General features: G+C 31.9%; 1 protein-coding gene across 2 annotated transcripts in view; it reads left to right on the plus strand.

The window, feature by feature from the left end:
- The window catches only part of LOC100882272 (uncharacterized), a 156200-nt gene that overhangs the window by 2874 nt on the left and 125722 nt on the right, over positions 1-27604 (plus strand). For both annotated transcript variants that reach the window (XM_076530328.1, XM_012294408.2), the window contains exon 2: positions 13107-13437. In XM_076530328.1, coding sequence (XP_076386443.1) covers positions 13359-13437 — 79 coding nt within the window. In that variant the 5' untranslated portion in view covers positions 13107-13358. The remainder of the gene's footprint in view (positions 1-13106; positions 13438-27604) is intronic.

Raw genomic sequence — 27604 nt, forward strand, 5'->3', positions numbered from 1 at the left:
CGTCGGTGACGATCCCGACGACGACCCGTTATCATACTATGTATTGTCCAGTGATAAGTTAGGTGTTTGTCAAAAAAAAAATTATAAAATCGAAAAGAAAAAAAATTTATATGTTTTGGTGGAGGATTAGTATTTTCTTTTTTTTCTTTTTATGTTATTAAATTTTCATTTAATTTTAATTTTTGCTTTTTTTCTATGTGCCATGATTTCTGTCAGCCACTTAGGCGATAGCCTATTTTCTTTTACGTTTTTGTTTGTATGTCTTTTTGTTGGTTTTACTGCTACCGTACCGTTAGCGTGCAATAGTATTCTCACCCTTTGATTTTTCTACTTTTTTTCCGTACCGATCCTTTTTTCTTGGTTTTGTTTTTTTCTACTCACCGCCTCTTTCTCCGTTCCGTTGCTGTGGACAGACTTTTCTGTTCAGTGGACAAGAGAAATGGAAGGCAGCTCCGCTGATCGCCCGTGCCGTACGACGTCTTTACCCGGATGTCGAGCGGAATTTTGGGGTTTCGGATGTTAACGCTGTGTCTCCGCCGTTAGACTTGGCGTCGATGAACTCGCGTCCCGAAACAGCTGATCAGCGAGTGTGAGAAACTACCGTACCGGAGAATACTGTTTGTAAACCGACAGCGATGAACGAGCCAAGCCTCTGAATTGAATTCGGCTAAGCCAATTATACCGAATTCAGGAAGACTTGGTGCGCCCGGATTAAGACGACGCGACGACTTTTTGCGTCAGTTTTTATTTCGCGGCCCGTCGCTTGTCAGTGCGCAAAATTGCCGTATACCACACCCCACCGTCCGACAACAAAGTCGGGCACGCTGAATGAATGAGTGAGTATCTGACGTCCGTTGCATGAATGAGGGGAGGCATAGGTTCTCCTTGGACGTGGGGAGATAACCCCAGCCACACATTATTTTTTTTCCTTGTTCTATCTCTCTTTTTTGGGACTTTTTTTGAGATTGTTTTTTTTTGATTCACATTTTCGAAGTCTGTTGTAGGAATGGAGTTTTTTTCTTGCACCACCGCATCGGTCGCTCGCTTGTCTCAACGCGCGGCCTCTAGGAGCGGGCGCGAAAGTGAGGAGAAGAGACAGGCCAATTTTTTTTTTGGGAGGGGGGAGTGTAACGAGGGATATTTTTTTTGTCACGTTACGAATGGCCATCAGGCCCGCCGGCCTCACTCCTCCGCCCTAGCGGACCCCTCGCCGCTGGGGCACGAGTGTGTGTGTTTTTTTTTAGTTTCATTCTTTTTTTCTTTGCGCCCACCCCCCTATCCCCTTTGTGTGCGGCGGCCGTTATGAAGACGAAGAGTCCTTCATTCCCGGTCGCGGGAAGCCTCCACCCGAGCGTCGGAGACGCGAGATGGGCCCACAGGACGATCCAGCCGCCTGCTGACCGGTCGCTGCGCCACCCGTCGGCCTCCGCGGGGGTGACCGGCAGCCGCCTGCAGAGGGATGCCAGGTCTGGGCACCAGCTACCACCCAAAGGGGGCCTCAGAACCTGGCCGTCAGGAAGAACGTCATGACGTCGAAATCCTCGGGGAGGAGGAGCCCCGCGCACCGGGGAGACAAGCGAATTCCGCGAAGGAAGGAGAGACACAAGCTTGCCGCGACGGGAGCATCGTGCGAGCACGCGCCAATCCAGACTTTTTTTTGTTCCCCAGTTTTTCTTTGTATTTTTTTTTCTCTTTCATTTCTTTGTATGACTGTGTGGGAGTGTGGCGTCGCCGACGTCCACGGAGTGGAAACAACAGCCCAATTAATGAATGTAGGACCCTGCCTCCCGGCGGGTTTTTTATCGTCTGGGTGTGTGAACGTGCGAGCGTGTGTGTGTGGGTGGTACCTGGCGAAACGACCACCAGCCCCAGCGTCGAGGACCTTAGAGGCTGCGGATCACTGTACCCTTTTACCAATACTATTTTTTTTTATTGTATTTCCCATTTAGGACCAGCGTCCCCTTTTTTGTCCACGATCCCCAAGAGGATGTGCTCCCATCAGCGTTACTGATTCTTTTTCTTGTATCTTTTATTTGTATGGTGACCCCCCGCGCCGCGAAATCCTCCTTCGCAACTGACGAGCGCGACCTTTTTCCTAGCCGTACTATGTACCGCGTGGGGCTCTATTCTGTCTCGTTTGAGTGGCCTGTTTCGGCCCACATTAAAGCTTCTCTTTGGTCAGATACTCGCGGGTTGCCTGTTTATTTCTTGACCCCCTCTGATTTCTGCTTCCGAATGAGCAGCCGGAAGGGCGATTTCCCCAGACGCGTGCAACTAGAAATCGTCCGTGGGAGTGAGCGTTGGTTCGTAGAGGGCCACTTTCTCTGGCCGCCCTTCCCCACAGGGAACCTCTTCCCACTTCCCTTACCGACCCGTCACAAATATATTGACTTTAGTGTGATGAACGGAACGTTTAGCACTATTGATTTGACCATGTCCAATCCCAATATACCATACAAATGTGAATTTATAACAAAAATAAAAACGAACCGCTATTCATTTATTTTGAGCGCTAACAACGAAATCGAAATGTTATATAATATACAGGGTGTTCGGCTACTGGTGGGCATAATTTTAGGGGGTGGTAGCTGGAGTGATTCTGAACAACTTTTTCCTTTACCAAAATTCTGGTTAAAGCTTAGTTTTTGAATTATTAATAAAAAACGCTGACCAATGAGAGCGCGTATAGACCAGTCGCGCGACAGCGTGAGCGACAGCTTCGAATATGACGGCCGATCGTCGTCGTGAACAAATGTAGCGATACTGTCGGTATAACGTCGGTATAACGTCGGTATAACGTCGGTATAACAGGAAGCTATTAGGTAAAAGTTAAATCGAATAATGAATTAACATGTTAAGAATAATATTAAATTCTTTGTAATTCGTGAATGAGAAATAAACCAATTAGTTGTTGTTTACAACAACCAGACGAAGTATATTGTATTTATTTTATGCCTTCAAAAAGGAAAAAGAATAAATTCACGAAAATTAATTTTGTCAACTATACTAATGAAGCAAACGAATAAATTCACGTTTCAAAACGAATGAGTACCTTGCCTATGAAATGAGATCGAACTGGAATAGAATATCTAATGCAGTACCTCATTCAAGTGAAATAAATCTATTGCTGCGTACGTTTAATTTTAAAAATACAGAAGTAACTTAAATAACACTTACTCATTGATTCATGGAAAAATTAGCTTCGATAAAAAATATTTGTGTCACCGGGTAGATCCATCGATCAGAGCATCAACAGCTGATGTCCTGGCAGGGTCAATGAACTCTCAATTTATTTCACTGTCTTTTTCTAATAATAATTGCACAACATAAGCACGACCGGTAAACGGACCGAATGAAAACGCGTGAACGATTATTCATAGATATGTATGTTTAACGATACACTATTCTCATTATAAGATATCCGAATTGAGGAATCGAAATTATATTATATTTTATAAGAAGACATTGTTAGACTGGCTACGGATCGCGGTTTTGTTCTCGATCGCGAGGCATACGTCGCGAACGGTTGCCATGCAACGATGATCTGTTGAACGACTGCAGCGTCGATCGACAGTCATCGTTTATTGTCGAAAGAAACATATCGAAATAAAATGTATCGTTGTTTTTAATCGAAAATTCCGTTTTCTTGCTTTCAAGATAGTATAGTTTAAATCATTTATGAATTTTCGTTCACGTGTTTTCATTCGTCCTATTTACGTGTCGGACTCACAGTGAAAATTAGTGCAAATTAGTGAAAAATGAGAAAGAAAAGTGATAATGAAAACTCATAATGAAAGATGAAAGTGATAGGTGACAATGAAGTTTCTTGAGAGTTTTTTGAGAGTTTCTGTATGGTGATTGATTTATATTAACAGTAAGGACCGGTGGATCGGACCGGTGACAGAGACGCATTTTTATTGTGATTATTTGCGGTTTAATGGGTGAGCTACACTTAAATTTGTTAATTACTCAATTCACATTTTTATTTGTTGAATAGAAAAGTTATTCAATTTTTTAACTCTTTCGCTACGGCATGCGGCAGTCCCGTCCGCCGAAGTACCGTCACTGAACAGAACGCTATACCCAAAAGTCGTGGCGCGGATGCCGCGTATATGCGGCGCTCGTACCCACAGGTCGTCGAGTGGATGCCGCACATATGCGGCGCTCGGCGCGAAAGGGTTAAAAATAAGAATTTGTTGTTTTTCATCATTACAATATTTAACGAAAATAATTTTCCATATTTTAGCTATTATTTCTTTGCGATAACGAATAAAAGTATTGAATAAATTCGATTTACTTTGATTACGTGAGTAGAGACTAATTTTGTTATTTCTTATTCATGAATGAATGATAATTCAACAATAATCCAGATTTTTTTATTCATTATTGTCTGAGCGTTAGCGAAGACTATAAGATGAAAAATGTAGGGAAATTACCCACGCTAGGGCCAAAACTACTGGACCAATCTCAACCAAATTTTGAACTTAGCATCCTCATGGCATGGGGCATTGCAGATGAAAAAGTTAGTTCTTTTTTTGCATAATAGATGGTTAATAAAATGATGAAATTTTGCATTAAATTAAATTAATTAAATTGTATATTCAAATTGCATATAATAACAGATTTGGCATTTTTAATTTATAATTATTGAAATGAAAGTTGAAATTTTATAATAGAATCAAATTATGTAATATTTTCTAATATCTTGGTTAAGATTATATTTATTTTATATAAAACTTAAATAAATTAACCTATGGCTTATTGGTTAGAGCCATAGCTCACATGAGCATGAGTGACCCGAGTTCGGGAACAGCTGGTGGCAAAGATTTGATTTATAACTTTTGATCAAACAGAAGGTATTTTAGAATAAAATTTTTATTCTTAAGTACATTTCATGAGCCATCCGTTGTTGAAAGGAGAAGATTTATGGCATCAAGAGATTTGTAGTTTTTAAATACATTCTACTTTGAATAGAAGTTGTAAATTATCTTTTCATATTGCTTTCCGCATAAATTGCTTGAATTGATTCCATAATTTTCACATATCACAAATTTCATCCACAAAAATAAAAAAATTGTAAAACTTAATACAATTGACATAATTTACATGAAGCATAATCGATAAAATAAACAAACTAAATATTATCAAAGTTATAGAAGTTTTTAGCAGCATAAAATGAAAAAAAAAGCTCGAGGCTAATGCTATTTATATCTTTTCAAATCATAGAATGAACGATTGATTTTTATTGGTGTAGCACAATCAATCTATGTATATACGCACGCTCAGACTTCACTGTTATCAACAGTAGTCTAGTTTTATTATATATTCACCACTATTTTCTATAACCTTCTCCCATTTTCCTGGTAGTTTATCAATTCCTTCCTTGTAAAATGTGGTTGGTTTGTACTGGAAGAAGCTTTCAACAGCCTGCCTGACTTGCTCTTCAGAATTGAAGGTTTTTCCATTTAAAAAGTTTTGTAAGGAAGAGAAAAGGTGGTAGTCTGTCGGGGCAAGATCTGAGAAGTAAGGTGGATGTGGTAAAACAGACCATCCAAGCTCAAGAATTTTTTCTTGAGTCACCCTTGCTGTATGCGGTCGCACGTTGTCGTGTAAAAGAATAACATTTCTGCGATTGACGAGTGCACGCCGCTTTTCTAGGAGTTTCTCTTGCACTCTTTGCAATTGCTGAATGTATTTATCCGCAGTAATCGTTAAATTTGACTTCAACAACTCATGGTGACTTATACCTTCATAATCTCACCATACACACAATAAAATCTATTTAGCTGCATCGGAAGTTACTTATGACTCGACCTAATACATTAATATACTGTAACGATATCAAAAAATTATAAAACACATATTAAAAGATCCATATAAAATAAATTAGATTGTAAGGTTGTTATAATAAACGCATATTACATTTCCTATTCGAAAGAATACCAAAATGAAATATGTTAATATTAAAGAAATTTTCACTCTTGGTTGTTGGATTCATCAAAAAAAGGTATGATCTACTCAGTGGCGACTTGTAGTTAAAATTAATGGAGGTAATGCTCTGGAAAATTTTTAATCTTTGTTTCAAAGTTGTATAAACGCAAACAAATATTTATAAAAAGAAAATTCATAAAATCCTAAATAAATAAAAGCAAATATTTTTTACTTACTGTTTTCCGTAATACCAAGTAGAAATATGTAGAGGTGCTGTTCTTTCATAATGCCTATATGAGAGCCGCCACTGGATTTATTAGAGTATGAACGTTGTATTAAACTCGGATGATGGAGACGTCCCAAATATACATGTTCCCTAGGTGTACACTGTTTTACTCCCGGGTAAAGCGTATTTTTGTGAGAATTGTCTTTGTTAATTTTTTTAAAAATAGCTTTAGACAGACAGATAACTTATTTCTAGTGAGATTAAGTGAATTTTACCTTCTAATTTCGAGAATTTTTCTTTCATAAGAATTTTTATAATATACAGGGTGTTCGACTACTGGTGGGCATAATTTTAGGGGGTGGTAGCTGGAGTGATTCTGAACAACTTTTTCCTTTACCAAAATGCTGGTTAAAGCTTAGTTTTTTAATTATTAATGAAAAACAATGACCAATGAGAACGCGTATAGACCGGTCACGCGACAGCTTCGAATATGACGGCCGATCGTCGTCGTGAACAAATGTATCGATACTGTCGGTATAACGTCGGTATAATAGAAAGCTGTTAGATGAAAGTTACATTGAACTAGACTACTGTTGATAACAGTGAAGTCTGAGCGTGCGTATATACATAGATTGATTGTGCTACACCAATAAAAATTAATCGTTCATTCTATGATTTGAAAAGATATAAATAGCATTAGCCTCGAGCTTTTTTTTTCATTTTATGCTGCTAAAAACTTCTATAACTTTGATAATATTTAGTTTGTTTATTTTATCGATTATGCTTCATGTAAATTATGTCAATTGTATTAAGTTTTACAATTTTTTTATTTTTGTGGATGAAATTTGTGATATGTGAAAATTATGGAATCAATTCAAGCAATTTATGCGGAAAGCAATATAAAAAGATAATTTACAACTTCTATTCAAAGTAGAATGTATTTAAAAACTACAAATCTCTTGATGCCATAAATCTTCTCCTTTCAACAACGGATGGCTCATGAAATGTACTTAAGAATAAAAATTTTATTCTAAAATACCTTCTGTTTGATCAAAAGTTATAAATCAAATCTTTGCCACCAGCTGTTCCCGAACTCGGGTCACTCATGCTCATGTGAGCTATGGTTCTAACCAATAAGCCATAGGTTAATTTATTTAAGTTTTATATAAAATAAATATAATCTTAACCAAGATATTAGAAAATATTACATAATTTGATTCTATTATAAAATTTCAACTTTCATTTCAATAATTATAAATTAAAAATGCCAAATCTGTTATTATATGCAATTTGAATATACAATTTAATTAATTTAATTTAATCCAAAATTTCATCATTTTATTAACCATCTATTATGCAAAAAAAGAACTAATTTTTTCATCTGCAATGCCCCATGCCATGAGGATGCTAAGTTCAAAATTTGGTTGAGATTGGTCCAGTAGTTTTGGCCCTAGCGTGGGTAATTTCCCTTCATTTTTCATCTTATAGTCTTCGCTAACGCTCAGACAATAATATAATTTTGTTGTTTAATGAGAACGAAATAAATGTCTGATAAAAAAACGGAAGTTACTTATGACTCGACCTAATATGATTTAACCAACACTAGTTGTACGCACTCATACACCTGTAATTTGTGTCGAACATGATTTATTATCAAAGTTTTGTGCTAAGAAGTAGGACTAACATACTAATAAAGTATTCTTTTCAGAAACTTGATATTGCAAAATGGAATATGGAAGAGTACTTCATCAAAAATATCCAGGTATATCCATTGTTCTGTGCGATTGAAATGAATTAAGACAGGTTTAAAATAATTTTAATGTAATATAAATCTGTAATATTGGCTCGTCTATAATAATCTCGCTAATTTACAATACTTGCTCTGCTTTCGCTAACTTATTTGCTCTCTTTTCTCGGTAACTCGCAATTTTTACAAAATACTGTTCTGTCCTTATGCATCCTTCGTAAATATATCAATCACTCTCTCACATTTTCACATACACAGATTTTGGGGTTATCGCTTCTAATATTTCGCTTGCATTCTTATTTTCATTCGCACTCTCTTTCACTCGCTCTCTCGGTCATTCCCCTGTCGTTTGCTTATACCTTCAGTGATCGACAGCTGATCGGCGGCCCTAGCAACAGCTAGTGTTTGCATTTCTTATTCCGTTTCTTTATATACTCCTAACTGTCGCATCGTTCGAACTTTAACGGTTTGATTTTCTACAATTCCATTCTAGATAGATTTTTAATATCAAAGTAAATTTACTAATTAACCAAAAATATTCGTGATAACTAACCTTAATAAGCGAAACTTTCTTGTACATATTAATACTTAAAAAGTACAAAAACATTAAAAGTGAATCGATAATTAAACTATCATGAAATTGAAGGGTCATCCTACTTCTTTGTAGTTTTAATTCGTTATGCCGATTCGTAACAAGATTGAAGGACGATGTAAAAGAAAATCCTTAGCCTGATATAATAAATGAAGTACGCAAAGAGACAATTTGTACTGTAGGGATATGGTTTGTTAAGTGAATTATCCTTCCTAATTTTTCGGTTTTTATTCGCCGATCTTCTTTACAGTTCTTGCTGTTTCACAATTTTCTCGCTGGTATTACAATAGGTATTCCCTTGCTAGGCCACGATTTACATACAAAAATTTTCTACACATTCGCAGATACACAGATTTCGCGGTTATCGCCCTTTATGGTACTTTCTCTCTCGCACGCACATTCTTTCTCTTTTGCAATCAGTACCGCGGACGATCACCTATTCGCGATGTTTATTGTCGAAGCTGTTGACAAAGGAGAGTGATTACTGCACGCGTCCTAAACAGCTGACGAATACACAAGTTTTTGCTCTTCTTCCAATGGTTACCGTTCGGTGACGGTTTCTAATGTTCTTCGCATCTCTACAGTACAAATATTATTATAGTATATTCGTCGTCATTATCCTCGCTTCAAAATATAAAAACACTAATGGAATATGGGAGGTTATTATATTTAAAATAACACAAAAACATAATAATTATTAAAAGACTAAATGTATTTATTATTTAAGAAAACCGACTTGGAAGGACCTCTTTAAAATATGTTAATTACACTTGATTTATGAATATTGAAAATGCAATTCTAAATAATCCACTATATTTTATACGTGTAAAAAATTATAATATCAGAGAAACAATAGCGAAGAAATATGTAGATTTTATTTTATTAACATACGAAGATCCGATCAAAATCGATTGGTACCTTACAAGTAATTGATAAATGGACGAACCTGATTAGCAAAAATAAATGTATTGAGAAATCGTTAATTTCATTGAAATGAAAATTCAACAAATACAACCAGTTCCCGTGTCGTTTTGAACCGTTCTTTGTACGACATGATGGAATCAGAGAAACCATAGAGCATGCGTCTCACCAGTCGTTGACTCATACTACTGCACTCATCTTTCAGTCAAGGCATCTTAGAGACAACAGACTTCAGAGGTTGACCCACGATTGGTTGCTTTCGTACGATCAGAATTAAGCAGTTTGTCCATCAGATTGGCAAACAAGTCACTTTTTGAAAACATAAAAGGACTGTTAATAAATTCTTTTGGCCAGCTCAAATTTTGAACTAAATCTATCATGCGTTGGAATGATGTAGTCGTTTAACTTACAATTTGCTTTCTTATAATTATTAATCTTTCAATGATTTGTTTGTTGAATTATCGTAATTTTTATTAGAACTTGTTGTTTTTGTAATTTATGACATTCCTGCATATATAAGGTACAAAATCGCTAATACATTGAAATTTATTTTGTTATAATTTTTAACATTTCAATCATTTATTTATGAAATTATAGTTATAACTAACAAAGTTTATGACTTCTACTAATTTTTATGCGTGGATTGATTGTAAATTTTTATTTAATTATTTCATTTTAATATGATGTTAAGAGATAGTTGAAAATTGTAAGTTCTCTTTAATGTAAATAATAATGTTTTAAAGAAATATTCATTAAATTATAATTTTTAACTTTTTTATTGTTTCAAATTGCGAAAGAATACAACATGTACGTCGGTAATTGTCGGTAATTATTGCTGCATCGTCGATAAGTACGGTTTCCCAAACGATTCAAAAAGAGACCACGGAACATACAATTTAAAGAACATGTGCTAATAAGGATTTCAAGATACTTTCAAATTTATTAAATTAATTAGTTTATAATACATTTATGTTTTGTTACAAAATGAATCCGCGTACTTATAAAAGTAAGCATTTATTTAGGAAAATTTAGTTTGGGGGTAGTTTTTAATGGGGGGTAGCAATATTGAATACTGTTAATATATATACTGTCTACATGGAAATGCTGTTAGCAATGTGTATTTTGTGGGTTCAGAGGTGTCAATTACGTGTTCGGAACAGTTCGTTTATTATACTGCCTTGCGTCCGTAAGGTAGGAATTGACATCGAAACGATAAAAAGTATCTTTCGAGTCGACAAGCCGTTTTCACAGATGTCTTCTCTTACAATAACGGAGCTTACTTACAAAATTTAACATGATTCAGTGCATAACGGTTGTCCGAAAAAATCTAACTTAAAAAATTGCATTTTAAAAATCTCAGAATGCTTAGCCATTTAGCGGTAGGCGGTAGGAACTAAATTTGAAATATCTTACCGCAATAAATACTGACTCTTTTACTTACAACACTATAATTCATGAAGTTACTTGATAATCTCTTAGTTATGAATATAAGCCGACAAATGATATTATACATGCCCTTTTTATTTACAGAACATGCATATGTGAACATGCAAAATTATGAAATACTTCATACCGCAAGCAGTTTATCACATTTCAAGGGTAACAGTAGATCGCTTTGATATCGACTATAATGATTTGAATTGGCAAACTAATCATACAAGCGATGAGACACCATTGAAGGTTACCAACCATATAGGTGATCATGTCTTATAAGCAATTTGGTATTTTGTAACATATTGTGGAAAAATGAAGACAAATCAGTTAATCGTATTGGTAAAAAAAGAAACAGTTAAAACCGATAATGCTGTAGATATTATTCATTTCTACTTCTCACATCAGTTCGGAGGACAAATCCCCTCAAGAATATATGTGTAGACATACAGGGTGTTACCTGTAACGCTACTCACGATTTTTCTCCCACTTGCAGCCAACTTACGTAAAAAAGTTTACAACAATATTTGCAGGGTATGAAGTGCACAATAGATATTAGTAAAGCAAATTTTGAAAACAGTTTGTTCTCTTGGCAAAGTCAAGGTCGCCTTGGGTTTTTTAAATAGCAACATACATTTTTTTTTATTCATAGCTTTAGAGGACATCGAGACGAATTCAAAACATATATTACATGATATTTTTATTAACATATTACTCGATTTACAGAAGTGGAAAAATGTGAAGTACTTAGCTTTTGACTTTGGTAGGGTAACCATTATTTGGTTCCAAAGAGATTACTGAATGTAAACACGCGACTGGAATATAAGAAAAATACACTTTATTTAATTACATGTTCAAAATGTATGCCACCTTCCATCACGTAATATTCCAGTCTTTTACTTCACATTTCCACTTCTGTAAATCGAGTAATATGTTAATAAAAATATCATGTAATATATGTTTTGAATTCGTCTCGATGTCCTCTAAAGCTATGAATAAAAAAAAATGTATGTTGCTATTTAAAGAACCCAAGGTGACCTTGACTTTGCCAAGAGAACAAACTGTTTTCAAAATTTGCTTTATTAATATCTATTATGCACTTCATACCCTGCAAATTTTATTGTAAACTTTTGTTCGTAAGGTGGCTGCAAATGGGAGAAAAATCGTGAGTAGCGTTACAGGTAACACCCTGTATAAAGTCATGTTATATTGGTAGTCACTGACGCACGCAATTTTAAAATATTTCTAAGAATGAAGTTACCAAAATACTTTCAAATTTTGAAATGAATTGCTACAGGATAAACTTAACTTCTACACCTTTCTTACATATTAAACTATTAAACAATTGCAGTACTTTCACAGTATGAATGTGAACTTCGACATTAAATTCAATTTTAAGAAAACTTTGGTTCTAATGCAGTTCTTTTAGTCATCTTTATGAAAGATAAATTATGCAAGAAAACGGTTTGGTTTTAACAATCAGCATGTTCTTTTGAAGATTTTATTATTTATTAGTTTCTGTCTGTAATGTCTACTATAAATTAGATGTAAGGGATGTCAAAGTGTAGATATTATTGTCCCTTCCTATATTATGTTATTTGCCCCAGGGAAACCAGATTTGCATTTGAGTGTATGTTCATTAATAATGTCACTAAGAATGTCTGATGATAATCTTTAGTGGTATTAGTAATATTGTGTTTGGACGGAGATGAACAGGGAGCACTTCTTAACGAATAACTTTATTGACATCGATCTTAACAACGCGTGCGATAAATCGAGAATGACGCTAACTCATGATCGGGAGGGAAGAAAAGGGTAGAAACAAAAGACAGTCGAATTCTCGCGCGGTTCCCGCTCGGCACCGTTCGGGTGTCCTCGGCGGCCTTCGTGACCACGTGGTGCAGTCCGCTCGTGGGACTACTTTCCCAATCGCGTATACATATAACAAGTAATTAAATTATTTTTCCTAAAACATACTCAAACTCTTATATCTACCATTTTCTATACCGCGAACAAATTATTTAAATGTCTCAAATTCAGTTTTTCAAACTATTCAAATTCGGTTTTTCCAAAACTAAGACAGTATATGAACAAATTTTATTTTATAATTATAATATGTAATGTAATATTTTGAGATATTTTATATTATGTAATATCTATTTTATGATGTATTTTCAATTTATTTTTTCATGGAAGTTCACCCCTTTTTCGGTTGTATCGTCAGAACCATATATTAATATTACTGTCTGTCGGTGCAGTTGGTCACGTGCGAAGAAAATGGCGTCTGCAGAGTGGTGCCATCTGTTCAGAGCAATTGATTCGAGAAATTGTCAGCGGGCAGGCGCTGGACCACTTTCGGAGGCTGCGTGCGGGATGAAGAGCGAAAGACAGAGAAGAACCGAGATTCAAACTCGAAATCTAACGAGAAACTCTCAGAGCCACGCGAGTGGCCGTGCGATACGGCACGATACGGGTGTTTGAAAACGGCCGATAACAGTGTGTTACGCGCCATGTGTGCCGAGAAAAGTGCGAATCTGATTCGGCTCTTTTGTGCCATATCTCTTCTCTATGGATTTCTTCTGTCATTCGGTAAGTAAACGATTTCTATTCATTCAAGTTTCATTGTCATTCGGTGGTTGTCACTGGACAATTGTGCCCTATATCAGCGATACAAACGGTGATCGTCCGATGACGGATGTTCTTTTTTGTGCAATTCACTCCATTCGTGAATTATAACGGTTAAATTCATGAAACTCGTTCGAAATCAAATTCTTTTGTAAGAATAAGATATGTATATGTAGGACAGTAAAATATTTTATATGGAATACACTGTAATATGTATGTTTTTTTATGTTAAACTGACGTGATTTAGTCGGAGGAAAATGACACTTAAGAATTTTTTAACGCGCCAAATTTGAAATTTCGTGATGTCAATGACATAACGTAAGATATTATATCGTGATACTTTCTTCTAAATACAGATGATATACAGACTTCGTTTGTAATTTGTAATATTAAATATTTTTTATTTTTACTTTTCTCTTCTCTTTGAAATGCATATGAATAATTTCTTGTAATGATTCAATAACAGTTTCTTTTAAAGATATTTACATTAGTGATTGTACATAAAAAAAATAGAATAATTTGCATGAAATATGTGTTTATTGAAAATATATATTTATCATATGTGACATTGATGCAGTTTAAAAACATTTAAAGCTATTTTGAGAATTCCTTTAACATATAAATTAGAATCGTTCTGATAATGATGATAATTAAACGCACTGCGCTAAATGGTTTATTTCTTTGAAACATGAAAACATTAAAACATTTACTGATTTTACAAAAAAAAATTATTACTATTTATTCCAGTTTGTAAATAAAAATTAAAATTGACAAATTTTAGAAGAAATTGTTTATAAAAAATTTAGGAGGATTAGAAAATAGAAAAACAATTCCTTAAACCGTGATAATTAAATAAATCAAATAACAACTGAATTATTATTAATACTAATACTTTAGTATTATTATTAATACTAAATGAATTTTTATCTATTATTAAAAATGACACAAAACAAACTTAAAACTATATGAGGAGGTACATAAAAGATGAAAATAATTCTTCATTGTTACACAAAATAGTTTGACAATATTAAAATTGAATTTCAGTAAATGACATGATTACAAAACTGAAATATTCTGAAGCAAAATTTTATTTTAAGTTATTTTACAGATATGTACTATTATTTTTTACTTTACTCAATTAAAGTTATTTAATACTTTATCTATCCGCTTTATCAAAAACTTGAAGTTAGAATCAATAAAGACATCTAAATATAAATTAAACAGCTTCATTAATTTCCAAGTATTTAACCACTTTGTACAAAACAAATACACAATAGTGTTTCAATCGCTTTCTTAAATATATTTATTAAAGACACTGATTACAGCGAATGACTAATAGGCATTTAATTCCAAAAATTAATAAATAATAAATATGCAAAAATTTTCAATAAACAACAAATATAAATGCTGGTAAACTAATTTAATGAATTTTTAGGAATCCAGTAATTTCCTGTCAAAAGAAAAATTCTACTTCGCATGAATATTTCTTAAATACGATCGTAGATAGGCACAGAAGAGAAGAAAAAAGACTCGAAAGCACGGAAGTGTTTATAATTAATTTTTTCCTATGAAGATTAATTTTTAAAATTCTTTCATTCTCGGACGCAAATACTTTTCTCTTTACGAACAAAGTGCGGAAGAAGAATGAAAATCGCGAAACCACGGTGTGTCTATCAATTGAAGCAACGACGAAGACGCATTCAATTATGAAATAATATCGTGTTCGTTTTTTTCGGTTGAAACGGTACGTTTTATCGCGTCAAACATCGTTTCCCTTTCAAGAGTCGAACGATTTCGTCTTTGAAGGCGAAGTGCTGTTCGAATTTCCATCGGTCGTTGAAAATAAGTCGAATATCGTGGTGGAAATACGAACGAGCTTTCCATTTTATTGAAAGCGAAATTAATGACACCAGATCGAACTACTAGGATTAACGTACAGTTTTTCATGTTTCAAAGTCAATCATTGATTCGTTGTTGTTTAAAACACTGAAGGACAGAATGAGTGCTCGTTGAAAACCTCACGGACCATAACGTGCACGGTGTGTGTAGCAATACTGTCCATAAAAATTTCATATTTAGAAATGTTTCATTTGCAAATTTTTCTATTATCACTTTTGTAGATTTAAAGAAATCGAAATGTGCCACTTTCGAGTTGCCGAATTTAAAAACGAAGGTATTCGGATATTTTAGAAGTAGGAAATTTAATATAAACGCATTTTCAAGTTTTCGATTGTTTAAGCTTTTTAACGTAATGTTTCGTTGATTTGGGTATTTAGAAATAGAAAAGATGATTTAATGTATTATATGTATATACAGTACACAGAAATTTAACATTTTCTAATTTAGAAATTTAGAATTATGATTCTTTAGAAAAGGAATTTGAGAATATGAGAAGTTTGAAATATCGGAATTTTAGAATGTAGAAACTTAGGTATTTAAGAAGATAGAATTTTTAAACATACTTAACTTGGATGGTTATTTTATAAAGAACAAAGTAAAAATAAATAACAAATAATAAGAGTAAGAATAAATAAATAATAATAATCGAGTTAACCAAATGTGTAACCTCTTTTTTTCTGTACACAACGAATACTATAGTGGTATTTAGATCCTTGAATTTTTATTAGTATCTTTTTACAAAAATGTTGTAAATCACTTGTATGTAGTAGTTATTTATGACGATGTAATACCAAAATTCTTATCCTAAAAAAGGGATCATAAAAATTCATTGTCGCAATCACGCTTGATATTTTCTTACGTTTTAAGATAGTCTTTTTCTTCATGCGATTTTCAACCGCGAACCATGCAAGTCGAAAGATTATTGAAAATTTAATTATAATGCTTCTTAAAGTAAACTTTCTTCTTCGTTCTTCTTGGATGAAGTTCCAGGTAATCAGGTTTCAACATAAAGTTTTGATGCCCATGCTTCATTTTAAACAGATTGCGTATTTATGAAACAAGTAATCTTCTTTATACTTCTTATCTATTTTAAATATTGCCCACAATTTTAAATTAAAAATTTGAACAACTGAATCTCTGCAGATATACAGAACGGTTTTAGGAACTGAGGTTACTGCTCTCTTTAAATAAGAACAGAAAGAAATAACAGAGGACAAATTAATATGCCGGAGTAAGGGTTCTTAAACTTATGTAGTCCGAGGACTCTCTCTTGAACAACATTTTTTTTGTGCACCCCATTCCAACCCCAGGCATTTTACGTCGTTCTTGAGACTTAATTTCTGGCGCAATAATCTCATAGACTTCGCTCCAATAAATATTCGAAAAAATGTATCGCTGCTTATTTTAATAAAAGGTCTTGAGCACTTATAAATGCGAAAAGTTGGTGAATGTAAAGTTAACGTCAAAATTGTTTCGCGGACCCCTTGTAATAGCTATGCTGAGCCCCAAGAGTCCGCCGGCCACAGTTTAAGAACCTATGTACTACAGTACGTCGTAACATCCTATGACCTTATTTTTGATAAAGACCTTATATTTTTAAGATGATAAGATCCTATATCTTGTAAAGATGATAAGAGATGATTGGATCGAATATTGTACTTTATTCTTTAATGCAACCCAATTGTTTCGTCAAACCAATCGATCCTTTTATATTCCTGGATATAAATGTACTAATCCAAGATTATCGAAATGTCGATACTTTACGAGACATTTGACATTTTGTGATAAATGCACTTTATAACAAGTATTTGAATGTTCCATTGCATTCTACACATTTTTCATTTGGTTTTTTCACATTTCTCATTACACGCTTTAGTTTATTTGGACATTCGAACAGTGTATTTTGATACTCTCCTTTAAATCGTCAACTGGTACAAAAGGGCTTGAATTCAATTTAAATTTTTGACAATACCAAATAAAGTTCAATGCATTTGTCATTTGTTAATGTATTTTCCAAACAAGTAAAACAAGTTATGAAAAGTGTAAACAACGCAGTTGAAGATGTGTAGAGCGCAACGGTGGAATATTCGAATGTTATTGTAATAAAGTACATTTCCGACATAAAATATTATATATCTGGTGACGTATTGACATTTCGAAGAGTTTGAATTTGTATTTTATAATATAACGTAATATAACGTGTATAGCGTAATAATAAAACAGATTGATTTGACAAAGAAATTAAATCGCCCGAGAGAATAAAGTGTAATTATACTTGGGGGTGCATCGGTGCATCCATATAAAAAATAAGGTCACACACAGTTAGGACGGATTATACCATATGACGTTTCTTCTATCATTCTTTTTTACTTAAAAAAGAATAATAATCTCTTGGAGTTCTTAAAATCATTCTATATTATACTTGACAACTGATAGATAGTCAATATCAAAATGCAACATTTGTTGGGAGAACTTAAAATAAACACATTTGAAATGCCCCTAAAGAGAAGCTTTCAAATAATGAAGAAAAAGTTTTGAAACATTCTAATGATTATTGTGTGAAAATTTCGTTGAAATTACGCTAAGCGACACATAATTACATTTTAATGAATTTCGTGCTGATTTTGCATAATAATATTTTAGATATCTAGAAATACTCACATTAACAAAAATTTGAAACTTCTATATTTCCGAATTTCCAAATATTTAATTTCGACATTTTATATAGCTAAATTTCTACATTTCTAAACTACGGAATCACTAAATTTTAAAATCTGATAATTTTATGAAATCAAAATTTGCGAATTTCTTTGAAAATATTTGAAAATTAAATACTTGAGAAGTTACAAATTCGAAATTTTGGAATCTCAAAAATTTCAATGTCATGTATTTTTAAACTTCAGACTTCACAAAACTCTAAATTCTAAATTTACAAATTCAAAAGTTTGATATTTTTGTGTTTTCAAAATCAGAAAATTATTTAAATCTTTAAATGGTAAAGAATGCAAAATCAATAAGTTTGAAATATTTATACATACAAATTGTTAAGTTCTAAAATGTCAAATTCCGATATTTCTATCTTTAAATGCCTAAACTTTTATATTCTAAAATTCCGATATTTCAAACTTCTCATATTCCCAAATTCCTAAATTTCTAAAGAATCATAATTCTAAATTTCTAAATTAGAAAATGTTAAATTTCTGTGTACTGTATATACATATAATACATTAAATCATCTTTTCTATTTCTAAATACCCAAATCAACGAAACATTACGTTAAAAAGCTTAAACAATCGAAAACTTGAAAATGCGTTTATATTAAATTTCCTACTTCTAAAATATCCGAATATCTACGTTTATAAATTCGACAGCACGAAAATGGCACATTTCGATTTCTTTAAATCTACAAAAATGAAAGTAAAAAAATTTGCAAATTAAACATTTCTAAATACGAAATTTTTATGGATTGTATAGCTACACACACCGTACACGTTATGGTCCGTGAGGTTTTCAACGAGCACTCATTCTGTCCTTCAGTGTTTTAACAACAACGAATCAATGATTGACTTTGAAACATGAAAAACTGTACGTTAATCCTAGTAGTTCGATCTGGTGTCATTAATTTCGCTTTCAATAAAATGGAAAGCTCGTTCGTATTTCCACCACGATATTCGACTTATTTTCAACGACCGATGGAAATTCGAACAGCACTTCGCCTTCAAAGACGAAATCGTTCGACTCTTGAAAGGGAAACGATGTTTGACGCGGTAGAACGTACCGTTTCAACCGAAAAGAACGAACACGATATTATTTCATAATTGAATGCGACCTTTGTCGTTGCTTTAATTGATAGACACACCGTGGTTTCACGATTTTCATTCTTCTTCCGCACTTTGTTCGCAAAGAGAAAAGTATTACGTCCGAGAATGAAAGAGAATTTAAAAAATTAATCTTCATAGAAGAAAATTAATTACAAACATTTCTGTGGTTTTAAGTCGTTTTTTTCTATTCTATCTATGTTCGTATTTGAGAAATATAAATTCGAAGTAAAATTTTTCTTTCTAGGTACATTACTAAATTGCTAAAAATTCGTAAAATAGTTTATTTTACATTTGTGCTTATTGATTATTAATATTTTTAATTGTGTTTATTACCTATTGATAGTAATCAGTGTTTTTATTAAATACATTTTGAAAGACGTTTGAAAAGTAATTTATACGTTTGTTTAGAACAAAGATGCTACGCATTTGACAATTAATGAAGCCTTTTAATTTCGATGTATTGACAATAATACAAGTCTCTGAAAGCGGAAATATATTAAACGTTAGACAAATTAAGTTAAGTAAAAAGAAAGATGACAATAATTTTTTATGACAAATATTTATAACATAATGTGAAATAAATTGTTATTTTAGAGTATTTCAGTTTATTAGCCATAATTTTTATTAATAAAAATACAATGTTATTATGTACAAATTCTTTTGGATAAAAATTTATAACTATTTCTAATTAAAAATGTATAATTATTGATGCTTGATATATATTATTTTGTAGAATATTTTTGGTTATGAAATATTCTATGTTAATTCGTTAATATAATCAGTTAACTCGTCGTTGATTACTTTATGCATAAATTGTACATGCACCATTTCAATTTATTTCATTATATTGAAAATTTATGTAATCATCAACAACTTTATGCCATTGGTGTATAAATTAATATACGCAATAAAATTCACTAGAAAGTCTTTTGAAAACGGTGTGATGTATATACATTGCTGATAAGCATGGATTTTCAAATTAATTCATATTTAACTCTATTTTAAAACTTTCTAAGCCGCTTACAGGTATATATATGTCAGTTTAATTTAATTTTCCACGCTTTTGATAATTTTACATGGATATTTATTTAATCTTATACCGTTGTCGCGAATACCCTATACCACTTATTCAGTCTATAACGCATGTCAATCATTATCATCAGTCGACACGGAACTCTATTTAACAGTTATTTAAAACTATTCAACTATAAAAACGTAAAATACAATTGGCTCAAAATTGATAATAGCTTACACAGAGATATGTTTGTTAACAATTTCCAAATATCAAATCGTTGCGTCCGATTTGATAACAAAAACGTACCATAAAATGGCCTGTACAATATATTGATTTTATTGCAATGAAAATTTTATTTGTTACAATTTCATTCTAAATACAATTTTATTTACTATAATTTTATTACAATTAATTTAACACAATATTAATATAAACAGGTTGACTATGAGAAAAATATTTTATTAATATTGTCATTTAGTATTAAAAAATTTAACAAAATGTTTATACTTTACCTTTCTACGAACTTCATATTGATATATAATAATACAAATTGTATTTTTTATCAGACTCGTATTTCGTGTTCAAAATTCGACAGTCCCTATATTATAACACAAAAATACATATTGTTTTCTATAAGGAGACACTAGTTGTTTTATATTACAAACTTCAGTGTTCGGTTTACGCTGTTATTTTCTTTAAACTTTAAGGTTTTATTTGATATACCATAAGTGCTGTTTACCTATAATTTGATGTCACGAAATTATTCTACATTTTTACTCTTCAAAGTTAAGTAAATGGCATATAATGCAACATTGTGTGCTATAATTGCTTATTAATCATATTAAAAATATCAACAAGGCATTTGTGCTATTATTTTGATTAGTCTTTAAGCTTTAATTTGACCTAACATAAGCGGTATTTCGTGGTACTTTTATGTAATGAAATAATTATCGAGTGCTTGAAAATTTGGCAGTTCATGCATCATGCACGGCAATAAGGTTATATTGCAAACATCAGTATTCGGTTTATGCTATAATTATCATTAAACTTCAAACTTTAATTTGATATATCATAAGTGTTATTTAGCAATACCGCTATGTTATCAAAGCATATAAGTTTTGACTGTTATAAAAACACGACAGAGTAAAAACTCAACTACTAACTGTGACTCAGCATCACGTTGCCATGTCACTACATGTTTTTGAGGGTGAAATTACATTTTCCTACTTCGTGGACACTTTAAAATCGTAGCTAAAGTAGGTCGGAGAAGATGAATCATCCAAGTAAAGTGTCATAGTGTCACAACACACCAAAAGGCATAAATTATAACGTCATGCAAAAGTATAGAAAAGACCTAGGTTAACTTTTATAATTTTTCAAAAAGTTGTATTTGTATTTACTTGACCTGTTATGAGTTTAATAATTTGTATATTTACTTAGCTGTACAATCTCAATTTTTAGAGTTGCATTAACTCTCTTTATTTTGTGCTTTTCAACTAGTTACATTTCAAAATATCACTTCCAGATATTATTAAAGCTTATATAAAATAATTGTGGATGTAAATATTCGTTATAGATATAGACATTTGTTGAAAATAAGGAATACATGTTACAGAGTAATAGATTATTACAATAACGATGAATAAACTGCAACGGATTTCATCGACTTAAACAACAATTAAACCATTATTTCTCACAACATAACTTCAAACTTAAATTGAAATAAATAACAAGCTGAGTTTAAACTTCAAATAACAAAAATTGAGTTAAAACCAACTTCAAACCATTACTGAAACCGTAAATTTACGGGGAAGCTTCATTTATCTTCAAATACAGTGGTTAGAGGGAGTTATTCAAGCAGCCCCATTAGTTAGGTATCCCAGGTGTCTCCTACCCTTAGAAAACGCACCCTAACCGTGAGAATAATTGATTGGTGGACTTGATTGCGACCCTTCGATTAGATCCCATGCAAAATTCCTCCCTAAACACGCGACTCGGCGATATTTTCTGGAGGGAGGTGCAGCCTGTGCAGGGATGCATGCCAAAACTGCATAAAATAGCCGTTCCCCGTATTTTCCGGCGTTCAGGGGACGATAAAATATTCTCCGGAGTACACTTTACGCGGAATTTCATTCGTCCGAGAACAGCTACGTATTACGTAGGTAATATACCAAAGGGAGTCGTTGTTGCATCCGACAGCCAGGCAGCTAGGCTGGTCGAGCTTCGAGAAGGTCATACAAACCTCCATGGAATTCGCACTAGAGTGTCGCGAGCGCGACAAACAGCCTCAACAGAGTTGAACGGCTTGACAAGATGATTGTCGTACAATTTGCGACATTTCAATGGAAGGTTACGGTTGCGATCAACCGTTCTACCGATCGCTGCTGCACGCTCGGAATACGGCCTCCCTTGGGGGACACCGTGATGTAATTATTCGCCGAACGGAACGCCCGATGAGCAGGTGTGAACGTTCGATTTTATGAGCTTTGATTGATTTTAGATGCAGAGCATAGATTTCGAACGCAACTCCGTTGGGTCATTCGAGGTTCTGTAACTTGAGGATTTGGCACGTTTAATACAATTTAACGTTGGACCTTTTTTAACACTATTTCTACCAAGAGATGTTATAACACACTTTTCAAATTTTAACTTAAAATTAGTCTATAAGTTTAATCATTTTTTCACAATTAATTTCTTGACTTTCCATACAATAGTTGTTAAATTAATTCAGCGATCTTATTTTCTTCTAGTTCACTCTAGATCTAAAAATGTGCATGTGGTATACTTATTTCTACCGTCAGGTGTCTTTTGATACATTATGGATTTCATGGCAGTGCCTATTTTTTAACCATTTTACATATAAATATGAACCACATTTTGCGCCATCATATCAATTATAATCAGATTAGAGAATCCCGATTTCAGTTATAACGGAAAATGCAGGACTTGCGGCATAACTCTGATATTCGCTTATTTCCTGCCATCTTACATTTTAGTGTGCACTGCTATATTTATATTTTATACATCGATGAATTAAGCTAGAATTTATAACCAGATTAAATAATCTGTAATAAAAAGTCATCAATGTATCAATAAATATATTCTACAAATTATCTACATTTAACTGATAATTTGAAATCCCAACAGTTTTGGCAATTATTTGCATTCAGACAAAAAGGAATCAAAAGACATCTTTTCGTCGAAATAGGTACACACAAAATCGTGGTAGAAATAGTGTTAAAGTACACATTGACTCACCTTAATGGAAGTCAACGGAGATTTCAAGAAAACCTTAACAAACTTTGTAGTTTGAAGTAAAATTCAAATACAATTTTATGACATAAAAGTATTAGAAAATTATACTTATCATGTATCAAATTAAAGAGTAAATACTAACAAAAATGATAGTATAATGAATAATGTAATGAATAATGTTGATACTTAATAATACTTACAAATTGAAACTTAAATATAATTAAAAAATTACTGTATAAATGCTTTGTTGATATATACAACATATAATAAATGGCCGCTACTTGTATTTAATAAAATTCATTATAATATAATACTATTATGTTCAAATGACGATATTCTTAAAAGTAAAATTTTAATAAGAATATTTCATAATATAAAAATGCTGTAAAATATGTCGTATGATATATCAATCTCAAGAAATTTTTCGTATAAACAGATCATTAATATTCTTAACAAAAAAGACCAGCTATCAGAAACAATGTATTATGTCGTAATTGTTTAATTCCAAAATGTCAAATTCTAAAATTTCACAATATAATATCTCAAAACTCTTCTGATATATTAATTCGAAGCTTAAACTTTAACTGAAATATTCGCATAAACTGCACATTCAATACAAAATGACTGGTGACCAGTTGTAGCAAGTGATGTCATTGTATTATTTATACTGTTTAATTTCGAAGTTCAACATTCAGAAACGATTTCGTAATATAAAAGCACAGCAAAATACGCTTTATGGTACTTCAATTTAAAGCTTAAAGATTAACGGGAGTGGCTATATGTATAATCCCTTTGTTGATGTTCGTACAATAAAATGACTGGTGACTTGTGGTAAATAATGCTGTTTTGTTACGTGCGAGCTTTCGAACTTCGAAATGTGATATAACTAATTGATGTTGAACAATTCATAAAAATTATTTTATTAATATATGCAATAAAAAATGAATATTATTTTGTGAAGTACCATGAAATATCAACTGTTTATTCGTACAATATTCAGAATTCATGACAAAAAAGTATTACAAAATAGTACGTATGATGTGTCGAATTAAAGCTTAAGGAATAACAACAACGACGACATAAGTTCCATATAAATATAATAAAATGTCTAATATTCAGTTATAATAAACAATGTTTATACATTATATGTCAAACGTTTAGTCTCAAAATGTGAAGTTCAAACACAATTTCATGACATAAAAGTATTACTAAGTAATATTTATTATATATCAAATTGAAACATACAAATTAACAACAATGATTGCATAAATGCACCATTGATTCATTATAAAATTATTGATAGAGAATTATAACAAATAATGCTGTCGTATACATACATATATCGAAGTTGCTCAACCTTGAAACCACAGATTACAAAGTAACAAAAATGGATCATGAAATTCCACTTATACATATATCAATTCGAAGCTTAAAATTTTCGAAAAAATTACCATATATTTATTTCATTGATACGCATAGCACAAAATGGCTGATAAAGAATTTACTGATTCAGGTGAAGTGGGGTAAGTGCAGACTGGTTTTTGTAAAGTTGGTACTTAAACGTAAGTATTTTTAGTCTGCTACGTAAATACTTACGCTGTCGATATCGAAAGCTTTACACAATTACTATTATTTAATTGATATTAACTAGGACCTTAATTTTTTTTGTACATATTGATTTTGTTAGGAAATTGTTTAAAATGTCAACTACTCTGCACTTTCTCCGAAAAAGGGGTAAGAGCGTAACTTAAAGTTAAATACTTTGAAACTTTATTTCATGTGCAATGGGGCAAGAGCAGAATTATTAATAAATATAGGCTATAAAATGCTTTTTACTGGCATGGCCTTGTTTTACTGGCAAAACAAGGAAACAAACATACTAAATGGAGAAATTTCACTCATATTGTAATAAAAACAGCCTGTATACGCACTTGCCCCGTTTACGAACTTACCCTACTTCACCTTACTACGTAATATGCAGCAGGGCAATTACTTGACAATCAGTTTGTATTAAAATCAATCGTAAAATGTTTATCTAAGCACTTCTTATAAACTTGAAGATTTAAATTGAATGCCACTTTGTAATATTTTCGTCTACTACAATTACATAAAAATTTCTATACAATATGTATTATAATCTTTATCTGTTTTTATATTTCTATAAAACCAGAAATATTTATATTTATAAAAAGAATTTAATAAGTAAATATTATATCTACAATGAAATATTTATGTAATTATTTTTACTGGTCAAGCTTCAAATCCATGTACCATGACCGCCATTTTGAAACTAAATCGTGTTAGACCTTCAATGTTTCGCAATCAGCCGTTTAATATGCAAAAACTTAGTAGTTCTCACCTGATCAAGAATTAATTGGAAAGTAATTTCCATGAAAATACTACGAGGATCTAATTGGAATGGAACTTCTGGCCTGAATAACGTTGACCTAATTGTTTCTAAACGACTTCATGCGCTAAGTTTTTCTTCTATCATAGAATTCTGCGGGTAATCGAATATCTTGATCAAGTAATTAAATTAGTCCTCATTTAGAAGTAATAGCTGTTAAGCATTGGTCATTTTTTTATTTGTACCTCGTTCTTTTATGGTATTAATGCTTTGATTGTCGTCCTCAAGTTATGGAAAATCCTTTCGATTCATAATTTTATTCCCAATAAATTCTGTCAATCATTTTTATTATACTTAATCGTTTTGTATTATACAGTTTAGGATATTTACATTATACAATTTATGAAATTTACATTACACAATTAACAAAATTTACATTGAACAATTTATAAAATTTATATAGTACAATTTACAAAATTTACATGGTGCAATTTACAAAATTTGAATTGTACAATTTACAAAGTTTACATGGTATAATTTACAAAATTTGCATTGTATAGTTTACAATGTTTCTATTGTATAATTTACAAAATTTACATTTTATAATTTACAAAGTTTGCATTATACAATTTACAAGTTTACATGATGCAATTTATAAAATTTACATTACATAATTCATAAAAATTATTTATATTAAAGTGAAATGGTTTTCAATAACACAAGTAATATGTCTACAGTAATTTGTCTTTCAAAAGTAGGAAACTCAAATTGTTAATTATTTCTAGAATTATAAAACATGTCATCAGTTAGAATTAAATTTTCGCGTCTCCGTAAGAAATACTTTAAAAAAAAGTAGAAATCGCAGTAAATAAAATTAAAAATTTTTTAATCATACGTTGAGTCAGAGTACCAATTTCCTTATCAGGAATTTAGTTACAAATACTTGGTTTATTTTGAAATTTTTATTTTAACAGTGATCATGAAGTTTGTAAGTGAGGAGAAGCTTTCAAAGATTTTGCATTCCAGAAGAACCGCAATAATTACAACTATCTCCGGTCTCGTGTAACTTCGTAAACTTTCAAAACTTGCAGACACAAAGTTTCAAATTTCACAGAACTTTCACGTAGTCTGATAAAATTTCCAACCAGCTTCTGAAACCGGTGCAAAATTTCATGGTTACTGTAGAAAATATGACGGGAAACATCGTTTCATCGACGTTTTCCAATAATCGAATTTTTTCTCTTGAATTTTTGACGTTGCTGCTATACAATTTCCGGTACTACGCGTCCAATTTTGTCAAAATTTTGTGACGATATTTTATATAAAATATTTTACCTCGTTGCAAACGATTTTTTTAATATGTCAATTGTTCGATTTTGTAGAACCGTATTAAATAGTTTTTTTAATGGATAAAAAACTTTTTCCGCTTCAAGTTCTAACCGTGTTTATAATCATGAAAATATTTTTAAAAATTTTTTGCTACATCGTAGGTGATAAATTTTTATTTATGAAATAAAAGAAATTTTTTACTTTAAATATTTGAATTCTGCTAGTGGAGGAGAAACCAATTGAAAAAAGTTATGAATAATTTAAATATTTCTATTTTCGAAAATTTTGAACACAAAGTAGATAGTCATGTGAACATTTTTAGAAGAAACCGATATATTTTATTTAAAAATTATGTACAAAAGAATTTTGAAGGATTTAGTTTAATTAGAGGTTAGAATAGAAATGTGCCAATAACTACGCCATTTTGTAACAGTCATATTTCATAAAAATACGTTTGATGTAATA

This window comes from Megachile rotundata, chromosome 4 (assembly GCF_050947335.1).
Source record: "Megachile rotundata isolate GNS110a chromosome 4, iyMegRotu1, whole genome shotgun sequence".
NCBI classification, from domain to species: domain Eukaryota; kingdom Metazoa; phylum Arthropoda; class Insecta; order Hymenoptera; family Megachilidae; genus Megachile; species Megachile rotundata.